The following is a 21,861-nucleotide window of genomic DNA, read 5'->3' as shown; positions in this document are numbered from 1 at the left end:
CAAATTGACATTTTTCTGTATTTAAATCTGTGAAAATAGCAAGTCTCTTTGGATACATTCCCGCACCGCTAAAGCCAGTAGATAGATAGGTTGATACCACCATATCTAGATAAAAGACATAATTAGGTTTAATCCCATCACAGAAACACCCATACACCTCTATGTCCATCAGGTACGTACTGCACTGATACATACAAATGCTCACATATTGATACTAAACAGAGACTAATTCAACCAGTCAGTTTTAGGAGAACTTATTTATGTAAGCAAATATGTGGAAATCACAAGTTAGTTTGTAGCTAGCATGCAAAATTGTAACAGTGACTTTTGTTCTAACCAGACTGCCCAAAATGTAGTTTTATGACTGATTTTGTATTTCACAGAATGTATTTTACCTTTCAAATAGAATCTAAACCATTAAAGTGAATGTTTATGTGAATAACTTTGTTTTTAGTCAGTGTAATTTATTACAAATGATCAGATTCTTTCTTAGAGTGTCCTTAGTGAGTGTACGAACTATGTCAAGAATACTTTTTTACAAGTTATATTAATGAAGCTTTCCTATTGTGTTAAAGCAACTCTGTACATTGACATCTCTGGCCCATCCTCTGTTCAGATATCAGCCAGCAAGGCAATGTCTTAAATCAAGAAACAGCTTCCTAAGATCTACAGAGATTCTCGCAGCAAGCAAGAGTCCAAAAGTGGCAGGTTAAAACCCAGAACCTCAATCAGTGGTTGACATCAGATGAGAAACTCTCTCCTGGGTACACAAAAGACTGGGCGACTTGGAAGGTGCTGAACAGGCTGCACTCTGGCACCACGAGATGCAGAGCTAACCTTAAGAAATGGGGCTACAAAGCGGAGTCCTCGATATGCGAGTGTGGAGAAGGGCAAACCACAGACCACTCACTACAATGCAGTCTGAACCCTGCCAAATGCACAATGGAGGATCTCCTTACAGCGACACCAGAGGCACTCGAAGTGGCCAGCTTCTGGTCAAAGAAAATCTATTATAATGCCAAAGCATTAACTTTGTGGTTTTTCTATATTTCATAACTGTATTCTCAATTTGCTTCTGACATGAAGACAAATAAATAAATAAATAACTCTGTACTGCACAGATTTTCAGTCCTTTCCGCAAGTAATGTGTGAATAAGTATGTTAATGAAACAACAAAGACTCAAGTCTCTCAAAATAACAGATGCATTCCCTGCATATAGTATTGGATGTCTTCAAAGATATATTCTTACCTGGCTGAAAAATTGAAAGACTTCCATCAGTGTGTCCAAACACTACCTTCCCTTTCTTTTTCGGATGCCATCTAAACAGACAGATGTCTGATAAAAAACTGTGAGCATCTTTATGTACAGTTACACCACTATCAGGTCCTGATATTGCCCAGATGTACAATGGACCTCTATGGGAGACAAATGCAATTGTATCGCCTGCATTCCAACACCAGCTAAGAAAGGCAGGAACACCTGGAACATAAAGAGAAATCTAAAAATCTAAAAGACATTTGCTGCTTTATTCCCAGGGCCGCAGATTAGATTGCTTATGCAATGTTTTCTCCCCGATCTACATATTGAGAATTAACACTAAGAATTAAGTGGTGATATGTAACAGTTTTTATAATGTATAATTCCCCCTACAAATAAAAATTCAAAATAACTGAAATTTTAAATGACAAAATTTGAAGAAAACGGCCAAGGAACACTTGTGTGCAATCTAGGCTTTATATCCAGTATCTGATCGCAGATTATTTCCTGATCCCAGATTTTATGGCAGTGGAGACTCATATAATCCAGTTCAAAGCAGATAACCTGGGATAGGATCCTGGGATATAACAACAGTGTAGAAAGGGCCCTATTTTTTCCTTCCAATGAATGTCAACACCATGATAATGAAATGTTATTTGAGCATCTATCCCTCACATATATTTGCATACACTATGAAAACATTTTGAGTGATGTAAAAACAAATGTAAAGAGTGCCCAAACAGAGGCAACTATGATTGTTGCAAGGAAGTAAGCAAACAACAGTGTTGTACTGCTAAAACTATCACAGAAGAAAATATATCAAAATGAACAATTGTGTACTGGATAAAACAAATTGTGTAAAACAAATCAAAACAAAAGCTTGAAATTTCTAATTTTATCTAGGAAACTCACCAAAACAAAATAAATCATGATAATGTATTACCCAAGGTAAAACAAGGGGAAAGTACAGCCCTTTTGCTACACTGAGACATGACAAAATATATAGGTTATTATTATTTCAGCCTGAGATAATATGATATTATTTTAGCCTGAGTATGGAGCCAAAAGTGCCCTGCTGCTTATGAAAGCACTCCTTTCAATTTGCTGGATGCTTATGCGAACAGAAAGGGTTTTATCATTTCCTTTTCTGCAGATCCCTTTCCTATTTTTAAAGGTCCTCTGTACTAAATTTGTAAGAAACATACCAACTTGGAATAATACAAGGAATAATAAGAGGAATAAACTACTTCTGTTTGGAAAAATAAACTACCGTATATACTTGAGTATAAGCCGAACCAAATATAAGCTGAGGCACCTAATTTTACCACAAAAACTGGGAAAACTTATTGACTCGAAGACGAGGGTGGGAAATGCAGCAGCTACGGGTCAAATTCAAAAATAAAAATAGATATTAATAAAATTGCATTATTTGAGGCATCAGTAGGTTAAATGTTTTTGAATATTTATATAAAACTGTAATTTAAGATAATAATAAGACTTTAATAAGATAAGACTGTCCAACTCTGAATACCTATATACTCAAGTATAAGCTGATCTGAATAGAAGCCGGCCAGGACCCTCACTCGAGTATAAGCTGAGGGGAGCTTTTTCTGCCCTAAAAAGGGCTGAAAAACTAGGCTTATACTTGAATATATACAGTACTTCTTCTGTTTCAATTAAACAAATTGTATATATAGAAGTATAGCTGGCCGTTTTTACTTTGAAAATTGTTAGACTTGAGTTCCTCACATACCTTTTGTATTGTCAAGTTTTCCAGCAACTTTTTTTTCAGCCACATTCCAAATTATTACTAAATTATCTGCACTTGCACTCGCAAATAGGTCGTGGTTATGGGGGCACCAAGAAATTGCTGTGATTGTCTTCTTGTGCTCAGACATAATTCCCCATAACTTGAATTGATTGTACCGATGATCTAACTGAAAAGAAAAAAATGTTTTAAAAAAATAAAAGTTAGCCATTTCAAACAACAGAAACAGACTGATTGGCATCCTTAACCCACCCACATCTCTAAAATGTTGCCTTCTCTCCATACATCTCAGTGAAATTATGTACAAACCCTAGCTACAGTTAATTCTATAAAGCCCAATTGATGTGCATTCAATTACATTCACATAAAGACAAGATAATATTATCAAAACAAAGACAGGCTTAATTTATGAATACTGTATATGTTAACAAATTCCTAACTAGTTTACTACATTCTTAAATATTTTGTCTTTGGTTCGTTAGCAAATATTAAAAGCAAAAAATGGCATTAAAAATATTGCCATCTTACGAGCAATTGAACCTGACCATAAGGAAAATTCAATTAAATACTTTAATGGAGGGGGGAAGGATCTTCAGCCATCCATACATATTGAAACTTATCAGAAGTGTCTGGGAGCCACAGTGAGCAACATAGGAAAGAACGATAGGAAAGAGAAGAGCTTTCCAAAACTGAATGGAAGCCTGTCCAATTCGGGGAAATGCTACACTCTCCTAACAGTTCACCCCACGCTGTTTTTAAACATTTTTTTTCAGGAGTGTAGTATTTCTCTAGAGACAATTTGATTATCTTTTCCAGGCATCCCATATACAGTAGAGTCTCACTTATCCAAGCTAAACGGGCCGGCAGAAGCTTGGATAAGCGAATATCTTGGATAATAAGGAGGGATTAAGGAAAAGCCTATTAAACATCAAATTAGGTTATGATTTTACAAATTAAGCACCAAAACATCATGTTATACAACAAATTTGACAGAAAAAGTAGTTCAATACGCAGTGATGTTATGTTGCAATTACTGTATTTAAGAATTTAGCACCAAAATATCACAATATATTGAAAACATTGACAACAAAAATGGCTTGGATAATCCAGAGGCTTGGATAAGCGAGGCTTGGATTAGTGAGACTCTACTGTACAGTTAAAATACATTGACACCCATGACATTGATAACCTTGAAGGAATGAGATGTGATCCAGAGCGATATGCATGAATACCTTGCCCTGAATGTGCACAAAATTAGACATTAGAATAGGTTGTAGGGAAACCCAACTGTGAAATACTATTTGCATAGATCATCCCTCCAGTGTGCTTTTCCATGTAATTGTAAGGGATCTTAAAAAGAACTCTGGGTTGACGCTCATATGAATATGAAGTTAAAAGATAAAATGGGATTGTGATACTCCACAGAATGACTGTGGATGCACTTCCATTTGGAAATGCATAAGTGCAGTGCAAATGTAAGCCCAAATAAATCTGCTGGATGAATTTTCTGAAGCATATGTAAATGAATACCTTCTCTAAGGCTACTGATCTCACATAAAACCTCCACTGTATCAAACGAAATTACTTTCTGACATTTCTAGATGGAGAACAGCTTGAAGGAAGGTGAGTAAGCAAGCAAGCAAGCAAAGGAGAATATTCAAAAGGAATTTGGAAAATTTAATCTCACCTGATATATATAAATAGCAAGAGTCGCACAGTAGGCAAATCTATCCCCGCTAGCAGCACAGACATCTTTATTCCATGGCTGACACCCAGCAGCTAATAGTCCCACTTGCTTAACCTGTGCCATTTTTGCCTGTTAAATAAACAGAGAAATGTGGTTAATAAGGCTGCAATTCTGTATCTCTTTCCCTTGAAGAAAACCATATTGACATCACTGGGACTTACTTCTGAACCATGCAGGAAGTGAATGTAATACTGATGTTCCAACTGACTAATTTGATAGAAGACCATGTGTGTAAAACAAGATGACAGAGAATCATGATGGCTATCATGCATCATTCCAAATATTCTTGGACTGCAACTCCAATGTGCTTCACTACTGCGAATGAAGACTAAGGATGTTGGGAGTTATGGTCCAATAACATCTGAAGGACTGCATTTCCTTGCCTTAAGGAAAACCTGTGATTAAAATTCTGATTAAGCAATGGGTCTTTCATTTAGCAGATAAAATCATCAATACGTTAGAGACTCACAGCTTTGACTAAATATGAGTCACAATCATTGTACAGGTCCAATCTGTCAAGGACAGCTCTTATAGAAGCTACATTCAGTCTCTGTATTTCACAGGTTTTTCGACCTGGGACAACAGGTAAACATCATTAAAATTATGCTTATTTTCATTATATTTTTCCAAATTGCACCATGAATTAATAATAGGTAGACTGCAGAAATGTGGTTCTAATTGATGACCCTGTCAAGACCCAGGCTACGGAGCACCAATAACCATGCGCTGAGGCCAGATTCTATCTAATATCTTTATTAAAGGAATATATAAAGTCAATAAAAACAAGTGAAGAATGAAGTTCAGAAATAGACCTTTCAGGAAAGGTCAAATATAGTCCAGGAAAATAATGTCCAATATGTGATATTAAGGTCCAAAGTTATAATCCAATAACCAAAACACACACTTTGCCGAGCAAAGTGTGGGGAAATGACAAGGTCTTTTAGTCCATTGGAGCTTGACAACAAGGCTGGAAAACAAACTAGATTCTTGGCAAACAAGACTTGATACGAGGCAACAAGAAGCAAAAACAAGGTTCGTGGCGAGGTCCGGGGAACAAGGCAGGCTTGGAACTTGGTCCTGGAAACAAGGAACTGGAGTTGCGTAGTCCACACACGATCTCACTCCTCCAGCTGACGAGTTGACTCCGCAAGGTTTCCTTCGCGGCAAACCCCCTAAATAGGGTCTCGTTTCCCGCCAGAAGAACACTTTCCCTGGAGAACTAGAAGTGAAACCCAACTGTGTCCAGATGCATGACTCCTTAGAATTTCCCAAGGGAAGCAGAGCTAATCAGCTAATTGTTTGGCTGCAATTCTGGCGCTCTGGCGATTCGCCTCCCTCACTCCTCTATCTCTATTATAATTGTCCTTTCGAGAAAACGGGGGAGAATTCTGCCCAAGGCTTGTTTGGCTGACTTCTTGAGGGCAAACATCCTCCAGGTGCAGGGGCTCCGTTTCTGGCTGAAACGGTAGAAATCCCATGTTTTCCTCCTCGTCTGCCACAATAGTACTAGGAACAGGACTACAAGGCCCATGAGACATCACAGACCCTGAGATAGAAGCTAAACTGATATAATCCTGATGAAGTACTTGAATCCCACAACCTTATTTAGGAGTTGAACATGTGTGGATGTATAGATACAATAGAACTTCTTACAGCTGCCACCCATTTGTACTCCATTCTTTCCTTCCCACACATTAATTACCAGGTGATTTGGATTCTTTGACACTGAACAATGACTAAAGCTGATGATTTCTGAGGTTCTAGTCCAATTCAAAACAAAGTATTCCTGAACTATTACTAAACAGTGTCTACATTTCTCATCTGCCCACACTATGTAAAGTCAGCAATCTGTGCCAGACATATAAGAAAAAGAACTAAATTCATAGCAGAGAGAAGAATAAACAAAGTCTGATCAGCTTCGATGTGGTGTCTCTATTTACCAAGGTCCTGGTAGCAGACACCATCACACTAATCAACCAGAATTTCCCAGAAGACATCACAGCCCTGTTTCACCATTGCATCACCACAAGCTACTTTCAGTGGGACAATGAATTCTATGAACAGAAAGATGGAGTAGCCATGGGGAGCCCTCTCAGCCCTGTCATAGCAAATTTCTACATGGAACATTTTGAAAAACAAGCCCTGGAAACAGGTTCAGATAAGTGGATGACACCTTCACCATTCTTGCTGTTTCCAGGGCTTGTTTTTCAAAATGGTTCAGATAAGTGGATGACACCTTCACCAATTAGAGCCATGGAGAAAAAGAATTAAACAAATTCCTGGACCACCTCAACAGCATCCACCCAAACATCCAATTCACCATGGAAAAAGAAAATGAAGGAAAACTGCATTTTCTAGATGTCCTAGTCATTCACAAACCCAATCAACAACTGGGCCACACAGTTTACAGAAAACCTACACACACGAATAGATACCTACATAAAAACTCCAACCATCACTCAAGGAAAAAAAGAAGCACAATTAAAGCTCTGACAGATTGTACAAAAAGAATATGTGAATCCTGCATGCTCCAAACTGAACTAAACCATCTAAACTGGGCTCTACAGGCCAATGGATACTCCACCACAGACAGGGCTGAAAGACCAAGAACAAGTCATGAGAGAAAAGACAAATATCTACCCAGAGGAAAAGTGTTCTTATCATACATCAAGGGAATCACAGACCGCATACAGAAGTTGATGAAGAAACACAACCTACAAACTATCTTCAGACCCATTAAGAAAACTGCTATGTTCAGTGAAGGACAAGAGGGATCCTCTCATCTCTGCAGTAGTCTACTGTATACCATGCAGTTGTGGAAAAATCTCCAACCTCAGGTTCCAATCTCCAACCTCAGGTTACAAACTCTCTCCAACCTCCAACCTTGAGTAACATAATGTACTTAGTCTCTATTAGTAGTACTCCATCTCTAGCAGGTGATTGGTCATGTTCTTGACAATCACTTACCTATTTTTACTTAAGAAATAATATAAAACTCTGACATATTTGAACTCCAGAATGCAGTGTCTTGGGAATATTACCACACAGCTATGAATTATAGTCAACCAGGAAAAATCCAACTCCTAGGTTAACATGAAATAAAAAGCTTTTCTATTGTGTTAGCAACTCTGTACATTGACATCTCTGGCCATCCTCTGTTCGGATATCAGCCAGCAAGCCAACGTCTTAAATCAAGAAACAGCTTCCTAAGATCTACAGAGACTCTCGCAGGAACACTTTAGCAAGCAAGAGTCCAAAAGTGGCAGCTTAAAACCCGGAACCTCAATCAGTGGTTGATATCAGATGAGAAACTCTCTCCTGGGCACACAAAAGACTGGGCGACTTGGAAGGTGCTGAATAGGCTGCGCTCTGGCACCACGAGATGCAGAGCTAATCTTAAGAAATGGGGCTAAAAAATGGAATCCAAAACAGGCGAGTGTGGAGAAGAGCAAACCACAGACCACCTATTACAATGCATTCTGTGCCCTGCCTCATGCACAATGGAGGACCTTCCTACAGCAACACCAGAGGCACTCCTAGTGGCCAACTACTGGTCAAAGGACATTTAGTATAATGCCAAGTTTTCAACTTTGTGTTTTTAAATACATTAAAACTGTATCCTCGGTTCGCTTCTGATACGATAAATATAAAAATAAATTGTATGCATCCTGGAGAGGGTGGATGCTTATTAGCAAATCACAATAAAAGGACAGATTTGTAGTGTGCACCTGGATCACAAGGAAATATAAAGTGCCACCTCCTCGATGGATTGTCACCTTGCCGTGGTGAGGGGGCTTGCGTGTTCCGATGAACCTGTGGGCACAACCACTGGAGTGATGCACTCCCAGGAGTGGCCGCAGGGGAGGTTCCAGACCAAGCACAATCCGAAGACCCAAAGACCTCAACGGCGGAGCAGGCGGAGGATAACATGGTACATGTTACAACAGCTGTGAAGGCGGAAGAAGGCTGCAACAGACTGAGAAGCCACTGTCGTTGTGTTAACCACACCACTGCTGGAACCTCACTCTGTGAAGACTGTGTGTTGACCGGCCATGCACCGACCTCCACACATTAAAAAAAATCACGCACAGGCGTCTTCCAACAAAAATAAAAACAAACCTACAAAAGTCCCATGGCGATCAGCGAGTGGCGACGGGGGCAGGACTGTGAAATCTGGAAGCCCCTAGTCACAGACTGGCACATGGGCGGTGGATATGGACTCAGTCGTTCTACCTCAAGGACCGAGGCAGTTGAGTAGTCCGGCAGCTGTATCCATGACTGAGCAGCCCTTTTTAGGATCCGCTCTGCTCACCCCACACGGGGAAGGGGCTAGAAAAGGTGCCCTAAACATAGTCTGCCTCTCCTACCCTGACTGGACTGCCGCATCCAGAGGGGTCACCACTCTGCGGCCAAAAAAGAAAAATGAACTTTGGAACATGGAACGTACGGACATTGTTAGATAACACTGACAGTGAACGCCCCGAACGCAGGACTGCTCTCATTGCAAGGGAGCTGGGACGCTTCAAGATCGACATAGCAGCCCTTCAGGAGACCCGGAGAGCAGGAGAGGGGCAGCTGAAGGAAGAAAAGGGAGGCTACACCTTCTTCTGGAAGGGACTGCCTGAAGAGGAGCGAAGAATACACGGAGTTGGCTTTGCTATCAGGAACGACCTGGTGAAGCACCTGACTGAAGCACCCACTGGCATCAACGAACGACTTTCAACCCTCCGAATTAACCTTGCCAAAAACCAACAGGCAACCATCATATGCGCCTATGCACCAACTCTAGATGCTGACGAAGACATCAAGGAAAATTTTTACTGTCAGCTGGATACCATCCTATCGGAGATACCTAAGGAGGACAAAATCATCCTCCTGGGGGACTTTAATGCAAGAGTCGGAAGGGACTCTGACCTGTGGCCAGGGATCATAGGAAAAGACGGGGTCAGAAACAGCAACTCAAATGGCATCTTGCTTCTCACCAAATGCGGAGAGCACAACCTTGTCATCACCAACACGCTCTTCCGCCAGAAAAACAAGCTCATGGAAGACATCATGGAAGCACCCTCGGTCAAAGCATTGGCACCTCCTGAACTATGTTATCACATGTGCCAGAGACCGCCGCGATGTGCTTCTCACAAGAGCCATGACAGGTACTGATGACTGCCTGACAGACCACAGGCTAATCCGATCCACGATGGCTATCAAGATCGTCCCCAAACGCAGACTCCAAGGAAGAAAAACAAGGCGCAAAATGAACACCCAAGCCCTTCAGGAGCCCTCCAAACGAGCCCTTCTCCAAACAACACTCAAGGATCATCTACCCACAGAACACCCCGAAAATGTTGAGGAACATTGGAACAAACTGAAGACCTCCATCATCACAGCCTGCGAAGAAAGCATTGGATACCTAACTAAGAAACATCAAGACTGGATTGATGATAACGACAAAGAGATCCAACAGCTGATTGATAACAAAAGGAAAGCCTTCCAAACATGGCAGAGAGACACCAACTGTGCTGCCAAGAAAAAGATCTATGCCAGTGCAAAAGCTGAGGTCCAAAGAAGGACCAGAGAACTCAAGAACATCTGGTGGACAAAGAAGGCTGAAGAAATCCAACACCATGCAGATACCCATGACGCTCAGGGATTTTTCAAAGCCACAAAGATCATTTACGGACCAAGAAACCATGGCATACAGCCCCTACGCTCATCAGATGGAACCAAAATTCTGAAGGACAAAACATCAATTGCACTACGTTGGAAAGAGCACTACCAGAACCTGCTGAATCGCAGCTCCAATGTGGCCGAAGAGACCCTCTCACAAATCCCGCAACAACAAACCAGGGATGAGCTTGCAACACTGCCTAGTTTGGAAGAAGTCAGCAATGCCATCAGCCAACAAAAAAACAATAAAGCTAGCGGACCTGATGGGATTCCTGCTGAAATCTTCAAAGAGGGTGGACCTGAGCTGATACAACAACTCCACCAGCTCATTGAAAAGGTGTGGATGACCGAGAAAATCCCAGCAGACTTCAAGGATGCCACCATCATCACCCTCTTCAAGAAAGGGGACAGAACAGACTGTGGGAACTATCGTGGTATCTCCCTTCTAACCTCCGCCGGGAAAATCCTCGCAAGAATCCTTGCAAACCGCCTTCTCCCCGTCTCAGAAGACACCCTCCCAGAATCCCAGAATGGCTTCCGCCCCTCCAGAGGAACAGTGGACATGATCTTCGCTGCTCGACAGCTCCAAGAAAAATGCAGGGAACAAAACCAACCTCTGTACATGGCATTCATTGACCTTGCAAAGGCATTCGACACAGTGAATCGCAGCACTCTCTGGACCATCCTCCAAAAAATCAGGTGCCCTGACAAATTTGTGAACATCCTGCGGCTCCTCCATGATGACATGATGGCAACAGTCTTGGACAGCAACGGCTCCCAAAGTGACCCATTTAAGGTGGAATCAGGTGTCAAGCAGGGATGTGTTATTGCCCCCACCTTATTTTCCATCTTCATCGCTATGATACTTCACCTTGTTGATGGGAAGCTTCCCACCGGAGTGGAAATCATCTATCGGACAGATGGCAAGCTATTTAACCTCAGCAGACTGAGAGCCAAAACCAAGGTCACCACAAAATCTGTTATAGAACTCCAATATGCTGATGACAACGTAGTCTGTGCGCATTCAGAAGAAGACCTACAAGCCACTCTAAACACCTTCGCAGAAGCATACGAGAAGCTCGGCCTCTCACTGAACATCGAGAAAACCAAAGTGCTCTTCCAACAGGCACCAGCTAATCCCTCTGCAAAGCCAGGAATACAGCTTAACGGTGTAACATTAGAAAATGTTGACCATTTCCGCTACCTTGGTAGCCACCTCTCCACAAAAGTCAACATCGACACTGAAATACAACACCGCCTGAGCTCTGCGAGTGCAGCATTTTTCCGTATGAAGCAGAGAGTGTTTGATGACCGGGACATCCGTAGAGAGACCAAGGTGCTTGTTTATAAAGCCATTGTCCTCCCAACCCTGCTCTACGCCTGCTAAACGTGGACTGTGTACAGACGTCACACCAAACTCCTGGAGCGTTTCCATCAGCGTTGCCTCAGGAAAATCCTGCAAATCTCTTGGGAAGACAGGCGGACAAATGTCAGCGTGCTTGAGGAAGCAAAGACCACCAGCATTGAAGCGATGCTCTTACGCCATCAACTCCGCTGGACTGGCCACGTTGTCCGAATGCCCGATCACCATCCCCCAAAGCAGCTCCTCTACTCTGAACTCAAGAATGGGAAACGGAATGTTGGTGGGCAGGAAAAGAGATTTAAAGATGGGCTCAAAGCCAACCTTAAAAACTGTGGCATAGACACTGAGAACTGGGAAGCCCTGGCCCTTGAGCGCTCTAATTGGAGGTCAGCTGTGACCAGCAGTGCTGCAGAGTTCGAAGAGGCACGAACGGAGGGCTTAAGGGAGAAACGTGCCAAGAGGAAGGAGCGTCAAGCTAACCCCGACCGGGACCGCCTTCCACCTGGAAACCGATGTCCTCACTGCGGGAGAATATGCAGGTCAAGAATCGGTCTCTTCAGTCACCTAAGAACACACGCCCAAGATACCAAGGTTGGAAGACTATCGTCCTCGAACGACGAGGGATCGCCTAAGTAAGTAAGTAAGTAAGTATAAAGTGCCAGAATCAAATGCCAAACTAAACATGACGGTGAAGGTTTTGTGACCTTAAATACTGATTTGTCCCAGTTACGTAGAAAGATGACAACGAAGGTCTGATTTTTAAAGCAGAAAGGCCATATAGATAAATCAGAACTCTTCTACTACTTATAGCTTCTCTTCTTGGATTCTCTTTCCAAGCTTTTATAAACCTGAAATTTTATAATCAAAACCTGAAATTGGAAGGGACTTCACTCAATGGGCAGAGAGTACTTTATTTATTTATTTATTGTTACAATATTTATATCCCGACCTTCTCACCCAACAGGGGACTCAGAGTGGCTTAAAATAAAACACATATATAAAAATTGTACAATACACTATAAAACAGTTAAAATTATTAACTTACATCAGACATTCATAAAACACATTCTAAAATACAGATGGGCGTGTTCAAGATTGAGTTCCAGCGTACATAATAATAATTAGTGCTGCTAATTGTTATTCGAAAGCCTGGCCCCACAACCAAGTTTTAACCTTCCTACAGAAGGATAGGAGGGAAGGAGCCTGCCTGACTTCACTGGGGAGGGCGTTCCATAGGCGGGGAGCCACTACTGAAAAGGCCCTGTCTCTCGTCCCCGCCAGCCGCACCTGTGAGGTTGACGGGACCATGAGCAGGGCCTCATCTTTCTGCCATTAAAGTCATATTTCAATCAGCTCTCCAATTTATTTGGCATTTACACATCCTGAAGGGATATACTAAGGTTTTGTTTGTGCAAACCGAATTCCTGTATTTTAAGAGTAATTGTGAAAATGCTGCATACTACATTTCTCTCCCCCCCCCCCCCCCCCCACACACACAAATGTTAAACCATCACAAAAATACTTTGGACAAATCACACTTTTTTAAAAAAACAATAATTTCCAAATAGTTCAAGTAGTAGTATTCTGTTGCAGAAAATCATGCCATGTTTGAAACTAGCCCTTTGAAATATGCACCAAAAGAGATATGGCTCACATCTACGTTTTTCACTAACAGAATTAAAAGAAACAGGCCAAGCTAATTTAAGCTGGAGCGAGTTTAATTATATTTGTTAAATCACATTATGTAGAAAGCAAGTGATAGTGATCATACGAATGGCAAGCCAGAAAGTGCTTTGACATGCTGCTTTGAAACTGCATTGATTTACAGAAATCCAATTTCCATTATGAGTCAACAGAAATGAAAGTGAAACTAGATAAGGCTACAGCTGGATGCCATAACCTTTAGAAAGAAGGTGAATGATTCTGACTCATTTTTTCTCCTTTGATGTCCCTTTCAAATCTTAAAAAAAAAATATTTCCAGATATGGCAAACATACATGTGGCCATCTAAAGATATACGCTATATGATCAGGAGGGCAACCTACAGATTGGAGGGGGAAAATACTTTTTGAAATTATAGATCCCCGAATCTTCCAGTCAGCAGCATGACCACTGGGAAATGTAATCCCCTGTCCAAAAAAATAATAATCAATTTTCAAGTTCTAAAAGGAGGATCAAGAGCACAACCAATTTCTCTCTATCTCTCTGTTGTTGACATTTGCTGTATTGGCTGGAGAAATGTGGAGTTGTACTCCAGGAGAAGCGAAACACATCCTAGGAAATATGGCATTTTCTCAAATACCTGGATTGTCCTTAATAATGCACACACTGGCCAACTTCTTTTCATGTTTTTGTTAGCATCCCAAGAGCTGGAAGTACAGTAAAGAAAAAGAAAAGAAAGGAAGATGATAGAACTGGGAAACCAAAGGATTACAACTTCGAATTCCTTGTTGTAAGAAGGAGGAGACAAAAAAGGTGGATTTCCATGCCTCTGTACATTTTACAAATCAACCATGGATATAGTTTATAATTTTTGTTGAAATATGTTAAAATCAATTACCTCCAATTAATACCAGGATGCTTCTGAACCAATACTTTAAATAAAAAAACATATATTGGTTGCCAGAGAAGGGCAACCAAAATGAGCAAAGGTTTGGAAACCAACATAACACTGAAGAGAAGCCAAGCTTCTTTGCTGCTACGCTGGATATTAGGACTCTGAACAAATTGCAGGGAAAAATATTTCACGCAAACATTAGAAAGAAGGTTCTGATGGTAAGAGTGATTCAGCAATGGAATATGCTGCCTCATTGGGTGCTGGAGCCCCCTTCTCTGGTTTTTAAAGCAAAGGTTGGATGGCAATCTGTTGAGAGTGCTTTGATTGGTGTCCCTCCATAGTAGGAGGTTGGACTGGGTGGCCCTTGTGATGTCGTCCAACTCTATAATTCTATGATATAAAAACAGCTTATGACATGGCATTTAAGAGGGCAATTTTCTATCTCTTATACATAGAATCATAAGAATTGAAAGGGGTCTCATGGATCACTGAGTCCAATCCCTACTCAGTGCAGAATCTCCACCTAAAGCATTACCAGCAGTTAGTGCTATCCAGTCTCTTTTTTTGAAGACTTCAAGAGAAAAAGACCTTATCACCCCTTGAGGCAATTGGTTCCATTGGAAAGCCACTCTTACTGTCAAAAAGTTCCTCTAATGTTCAACTGAAATCCATTCTCCTATAACAGCAACCCATCAGACCTGGTCCTACTCTCTGGGGCAGCAGAGAACAGGCCTGCCTTCTTCTCTCTATTGTAGTCCTTGAGGTATTTAAGAAGGCTGATCCTGTAAGTCTTCTCTTCACCAAGCTGAACAAGCTCAATTCCTCCAATATTTACTCATGTTTCGTTTTGAGTACCTATTATCATCTTCATTGCCTTTCTCTGAATTTGCTCCAATTTGGTAGATAAACCTTGATTAGTAGCACAGAATACAGTGGTACTATTACGTCATTTGATGTGAAAGCTATGCTGATATGCATAGAAGTCAAAATAGCATTCACCTTCTTTGCTGCAGCATCATCTTGCGGCACCTTATGTTCAACAATAATGCCACGGTTGTCAAGAGTCAGACGCCAATTAGCGAACAAAAATAGAGTTTATTCAGCAGATAAGCCAAAAAGTAATGTTAACACAGAAAAAACCTTGAAACACTTCACTATCAGTGCTTCAAGAGCAGTTCAAACAAAAATATAATTCAGCAACACAAGCAGGTAAAAACAAAGCTAAACAAACTTAGTGCAAACTGCACTTTCTGAGTCCAAGCCCTGCCAGCCGGCTCTGTAGTTTTCAAAGGAACAGTTCCCAAAAGAAAACACCAAATTGGTCAGGAAACAAACAAACAAACTAAGAATGCAGTAGACTGCTTCCACAATGTGGATAAAGCCAAAGGCTCCAAAAGGATGGTGAAAAGACGTCATCCGGGATTCCAAGGTCAGGTCAGGAGATAACAGCGGTGTCCAAAGAGCAAGCCAGGAGTCAAAAGCCGATAGTAGTCATCAATCACAGGGCGAAGGCAGTAGCAAGGTCAAATTCCGGTCCAAGGTCTGAAGAGGGTGCAGTCATCCAAAACAGGTCCACGATAAGACACAGCGAGAGCCAAGCTAGGTGATAACAGCAGATTCAAATCATAGTCCAAGTCCAGTCTTCATGGAAACACAGAGATCCCAATGAATTTTTTTCTCATCTTCCAGTGTGATAGCTGCTCCTCCCAGTTTTGTATCATCTGCAAACTTAATAAATATTCCTGCCACTGTATCATCTAAGTCACTGATAAAAATATTGAAGTGTTGATTATATTGCAGACCCCAGAGGCACTCCCCTAGAGACTAATGAAAATAATTCTTCTAAAATAGCATTTTTTCAAGTTCCTATGATATTATTATGTGACTTCAAGTTGTTTCCAACTTATGATGACCCTAAAATGAATCTATCACAGGGTTTCTTGGCAACATTTATTCAGAGGGGGTTTGTCTTTGTCTTCCTCTGAGGCTAAGAGAGGGCAAGTTGCCCAAATGATTGCGCAGGGACTCAAATCCTGGTCTCCAGAGTCATAATCCAACACTCAATACACCACCTTGGCTCTTATGGAAAGAAACAAAACCACATAACATTCCTGTTGAGGGAGACGCCTCATTGGCAGTTGAATCACTTTTTCCGCCCACTTTGAAGTAAGTCCACCACAGGTAGCACCACAGTTAGGCAGTTGCAGCTCTCACTTCACCGGGGAGGAACATGAGTTAAGGCATGTTTTGAGGGCTGTAAATCCTAGGAAGGTCACTGGACCGGATGGCATTTCTGGTCGGGAGCTTAAAAACTGTGCTGATCAATCGGCCAGTGTTTTTACTGTGATTTGCAATTGGTCTTTATATCAGTCTATTATGCTATCTTGTTTGAAGGCCTCCATCATTCTTCCATTACCAAAAAGGTTCCCTACTGATACTTTTCAGGACTACAGACCAGTGGCATTCACTTCCATCATCATGAAGTGCATTGAAAAACTGGTCTGCAGTCATATCATTTCTTGCCTTCCACATACATTGGACAAACATCAGTTTGCATATAGAGCAAACAAATCAACAGAGGACGCCACAGCCATCATGATGCACACTGCTCTGACCCACCTGGAGCGACAGGGGAACTTTGTGAAGATGATTTTTGCAGACTTTAGTTCCGTGTGTAACACAATCCTCCCACATAGACTGACGTCTAAACTTATGGATCTTGGATTGTCATATTCAATCTGTTCCTGGATTATGGACTTCTTGTCTGGACGTTCCCAGAGGGTTAGATTAGACAATTACAGTATACCTCTTCAGCTCTCATTCTCAACACTGCTACAGGGCTGTGTGTAGAGTCCTCGGCTTTATACTTTGTACACATATGCTTGCACCCCCATCCATCATAGCAATATCATTACCAAATTTGCAGATGATACAACGGTGGATTGGCTGCCTTCGTGGTATAAGGACAATAATCTGGTTCTTAAAATCAGTAAGGCCAAGGAGCTACAGAAAGAACAGACCAGAAATCCATCTGTTGGTCATAATTAGAGATCAAGTGGAACGGGTAGCCAGTTCCTGGGTGTCACTGTTAAGTAGGATCTGACCTGGGGTACTCATACGGGAGCATTAGTTAAGAGAGCCCAGCAGAGATTATACTATCTGAGACTTCTAAGGAACCAACAACTAAATGAAAAACTGCTGGTGACTTTCTATCACTGTGCTATAGAGAGTGTCCTAACCTACTGCATCTGTGCATGGTTTGGTAACTGCACTGTGGCAGATAGGAAGGCTCTCCAAAGGGTCACCACTACTGCACAGAGAATCATTGGCTGCTCTCTCCCCTCTTTGGAAGAACTTTATAAGTCCTGCAGCCTTAAGAGAGCTCAGAACCTTCTTAAGGATCCATCTCACCCAGCACATTCTTTTTTGTTAAATTATTACTATCTGGCAGATAGTATAGGGCAGGGGTCCTCAAACTTTTTAAGCCGAGGGCCGGTCCACAATTCTTCAGACTGTTGAGGGGCCAGATTATCATTTGAAAAAAATACAAACAAATTCCGATACACACTGCATATGTCTTATTTGTAGTGTAACAACAACAACAAGAAGAACAAGAACAATGAAAGAACAATACAACATTTAAAAATAAAAACAATTTTAACCAACATACATTTATCAGGATTTCAATGGGAAGTTTAGTCCTGCTTCTGGCCAATGAGATAGTCAAGTTAATTAGGGTTGTTGTTGTTGTTGTTGTTGTTGTTGTTGTTGTTGTTGTTGTTGTGTGCCTTCAAGTCATTTCAGACTTTGGGCGAGCCTAAGTCTAAAATTTATTTATTTATTTATTTATTATTTACTGCATTTATTTACTACATTTGTATCACACCCTTCTCACCCCAAAGGGGACTCAGATTGGCTTACAAATTATATGTACATACAATATATTATATTATTAGCATAACACAATATTAGCATTATTTGTTACTATATTGAACTATGCCACTATACTGTAATATTATTAGTAAGATTACATGTAATATAGAATATATAATTAATATTATTATATGGTATTATTATTAGTGTTATATTGTATTACATTATAATGTTATTATCAATATTATATGTATATACAATATATTATATTATCAAACTGAGGGCGGGGGCCAGGTAAATGACCTCGGAGGGCCGCATCCGGCCCCCGGGCCTTAGTTTGGGGACCCCTGGTATAGGGTGATAAAGACAAGGACAGATCGAAAGATAGCTTTTATCGTAGAGCTGTAACTACATTGAACTCCATGGTTTTGCATTGATGTGGCATGGGGGGGGGGGTTGGAGTGTGGAGGGATGAGTGTGTTGTTTTTGTGATGTGTGCTGGAGAAAGCATTTCATTTCATTGTATAACGAAATGTTTATGTATATTTATGGCTTATTTTATGTTCTGGCATTGAATGTTTGCCGTATATATGTTGTGCTCCACCCTGAGTCCCCTTCGGGGTGAGAAGGGTGGAATATAAATATTTTAAATAAATAAATGCAATGTACAGGGACAATATTATATTTTATTCACTTACCAACAATTTATTGAGTCATATGAAATCCCACATGCACCACTACATATAATATGAAAAAAGGCATTCCCCTTGCCTATACACTGCATATATGCAGTTGCAGTATTTATGTTTACGTGTTCACAGATAATAGCGGAAGTGAGTCTTCTGCCTGATCATTCCTAGCATGCCTCCCTTTGTTCCACCCTATTTCATTCAGGTTTTCATTTCATGGTCTGAAGATACCCTGCTAAAACTATGCTGATGCTAATTCAGTCTGGGTGCCATGGGACAGGATTGGATATAGTCATGAAACTCTCTATATATACTGCTTTGTGCTCTGTAAAGAAAGGCCAGGCTAAAGACAGCAAAGAAAAAACTGTCCTTTTTAAAAATATCTTTTAATCACGGTTATAATGCCTAAATTCATTCTAATCTATTGATTTTGTTACAGTCTTGTCTTGACCATTTTAGCCTGCTGTGCCATTGGGAAAATAAAGCATATACAAAACAAAAGGCAGATTGTACCAACCAAAAGGATCTCTGAAGATCTATTTGTAGGGGTAAGAATTACATACAACTCACAACCAAATATTCCCCTTTTAAAAATTCAGACAGCACACTTTGTCAACCTTGTATTAAATACATATAGACAATTGTAATATTTATTAATTTTTGGTAATATAAGCCTGTCCAATGTTTTTAAAAATGCTCCCATTGAAGTTGTACAAAGATTGCCATAGCAACCTATTTCTTATTCATCAGTGCTATGAAACCTTACACCATCTTTCTAATGAGCCTGAGTAAAATCCCACTATTCTTTGTGAAATCGGATTAATATGTGTTTAAATGGTAAACTATTCTTAATTACTTCACACCTTTAGGGTTATTGCATTTAATTTCTTTCCGTTCAACAAACAGACATTTTAAATCATATTAAACACACAGCCATAGAGAAACAGCAGTATTTGCCAAGTGGTAGTCTACCTTTAGCTCTGCACACTATACTATAATTACAAAACATTGTAGTAGAGGAATAATAGGTTTCATCTCTTCGATAAGTATTTCTGATCCAATCAAAGCACTGCAGTGCAAAATACAGATGGTACTTAAAACACACAATAAAAAGAAAATGCAGTGAAATAAATAAAGAACAAGGGTTTTTTTTTAAAAAAAGAATCTTACGCTTTGTTGTCCTTCATACCAATCATCTTCATCAAACCAATATGAAATACAGGTCATCCAAGCCATGGAGTATCAGAATGCAAAATGCTGAATTGATAAGTAAGCACCTGAATAATGCTCAGGCAGTATGGATTCTGTGTGAAAATTTACTGAGGCAACACAGACAAGGGCTCTGCACTCTGCAAAATCAATTGATCTATCATGGCTAGACCCAAGGCCATGAATTTTAATAGAAAATCTGGATATAATTAAGGCACAAATATGGGGTTTATACGAGAAAATGGGAATTGAAATATTGCTAAATATTAGCATATTTCACACTATCAAAATTTGTTTAATGCTATAGACTGTAAAACTTAAACATTTCTCTGACTTTAAAAGGGTTTACTCCTTAATAAGTGTACATACTATTGCACTTAAAGCACCAATAGAGTGGTGCCTTATAGAAGTAACGTCTCAGTAGTTTTGATTGGTCAGATATTTGATCTGACATCCCTTATAGGCTTGTGTAAAGATGTAGATGTCACAAGATGTCTACGCCTACACCACTGGCGAAATTATACTGTCTAGCACGTTTCTCAACCTGGGGATCGGGACTCTTGTGGGGGGGGGGGTCACGAGGGGGGTTCAGAGGAATTGCTAAAAACCAGTATTTTCTGTTGGCCATGGGGGTTCTGCGTGCGAAGTTTGGCCCAATACAATCGTTGGTGGTGTTCAAGGGGCTCTTTGATTGCAGGTGAACTATAAATCTCAGCAACTACAACTCCCAAATGTCAAGGTCTATTTCCCCCAAACTCCACCAGTGTTCAAATGTGGGCATATTGAGTATTTGTGCCAAGTTTGGTCCAGATCCATCATTGTTTGAGTCCACAGTGCTCTCTGGATGTAGGTGAACTACAACTCCCAAACTCAAGGTCAATGCCCACCAAACCCTTCCAGTATTTCCTGTTGGTCATGGGAGTTCTATGTGCCAAATTTGATTCAATTCCATCATTGGAGCTCTGAATGGTCTTTGATTGTAGGTGAACTATAAATCTCAGCAACTACAACTCCCAAATGATGAAATCATCCTTCCTCAACCCCACCAATATTCAAATTTGGGCATATCGGGTATTTGTGCCAAATTTGGTCCAGTGAATGAAAATACATTCTGCATATCCGATATTTACATTACAATTCATAACAATTGCAAAATGATAGTTATGAAGTAGCAACAAAAATAATTTTATGGCTGGGGGTTACCACAACATAAGGAGTCACAGCATTAGGAGGTTTGAGAACCACTGGTCTAGCTAGCCAGTATTGCACCACCGGATATTTGTTGGGAAGTAGCAGCCAGTAATGAAAGGACCAAGGCATTGACATTTTCGGCCCATCCTCTGTTTGGATATCAGCCAGCATGCCAACGTCTTAAAACAAGAAATAGCAGGAATACCTCAGCAAGCGAGAGTCCAAAGTGGCAAGTTAAAACCCAGAACCTCTTTACAAAGTGGAATCCATAACATGTGAGTGTGGAGAAGAGTAAACCACAGACTACTTACTATAATGCAACCTGGGCCCTGCCACATGCACAATGGAGGACCTTCTTACAGCAATACTAGAAGCGCTTAAAGTGCCCAGCTTCCGGTCAAAGGAAATGTAGTATAATGCCAAGTTTTTATCTTTGTTTCGAGGAGCCCCCGGTGGTGCAATGGGTTAAAGCCTTGAGACTTGAAGGTTGGGTTGCTGACCTGAAGGCTGCCAGGTTCGAATCCAACCCAGGGAGAGC

The 21,861-nt window shown here is 40.7% G+C and overlaps 1 protein-coding gene across 6 annotated transcripts in view; it reads right to left on the bottom strand.

Moving 5' to 3' along the window:
* wdr17 (WD repeat domain 17) overlaps positions 1-21,861 on the bottom strand; it is an 83,784-nt gene that overhangs the window by 46,869 nt on the left and 15,054 nt on the right. For 2 of the 6 annotated variants that reach the window (XR_010006410.1, XR_010006411.1), the window contains exons 1-4: positions 20,094-20,238; positions 4,715-4,843; positions 3,013-3,196; positions 1,251-1,481 (exon numbers count right to left, since the gene is read on the bottom strand). Coding sequence is in view for 3 of the 6 variants with exons in the window: in XM_062981383.1 (XP_062837453.1) it covers positions 1,251-1,481; positions 3,013-3,196; positions 4,715-4,843; positions 20,094-20,159 (610 nt within the window). In the remaining 3 variants the exon portion in view is untranslated. Of the gene's footprint in view, positions 1-1,250; positions 1,482-3,012; positions 3,197-4,714; positions 4,844-20,093; positions 20,239-21,861 lie in introns of those variants that run through there. The other 4 variants (XM_062981383.1, XM_062981384.1, XR_010006409.1 and 1 more) reach the window with 3 other exon arrangements.

This window comes from Anolis carolinensis, chromosome 5, assembly GCF_035594765.1.
Source record: "Anolis carolinensis isolate JA03-04 chromosome 5, rAnoCar3.1.pri, whole genome shotgun sequence".
NCBI lineage: Eukaryota > Metazoa > Chordata > Lepidosauria > Squamata > Dactyloidae > Anolis > Anolis carolinensis.
This window is presented reverse-complemented; position numbering and strand designations above follow the sequence as displayed.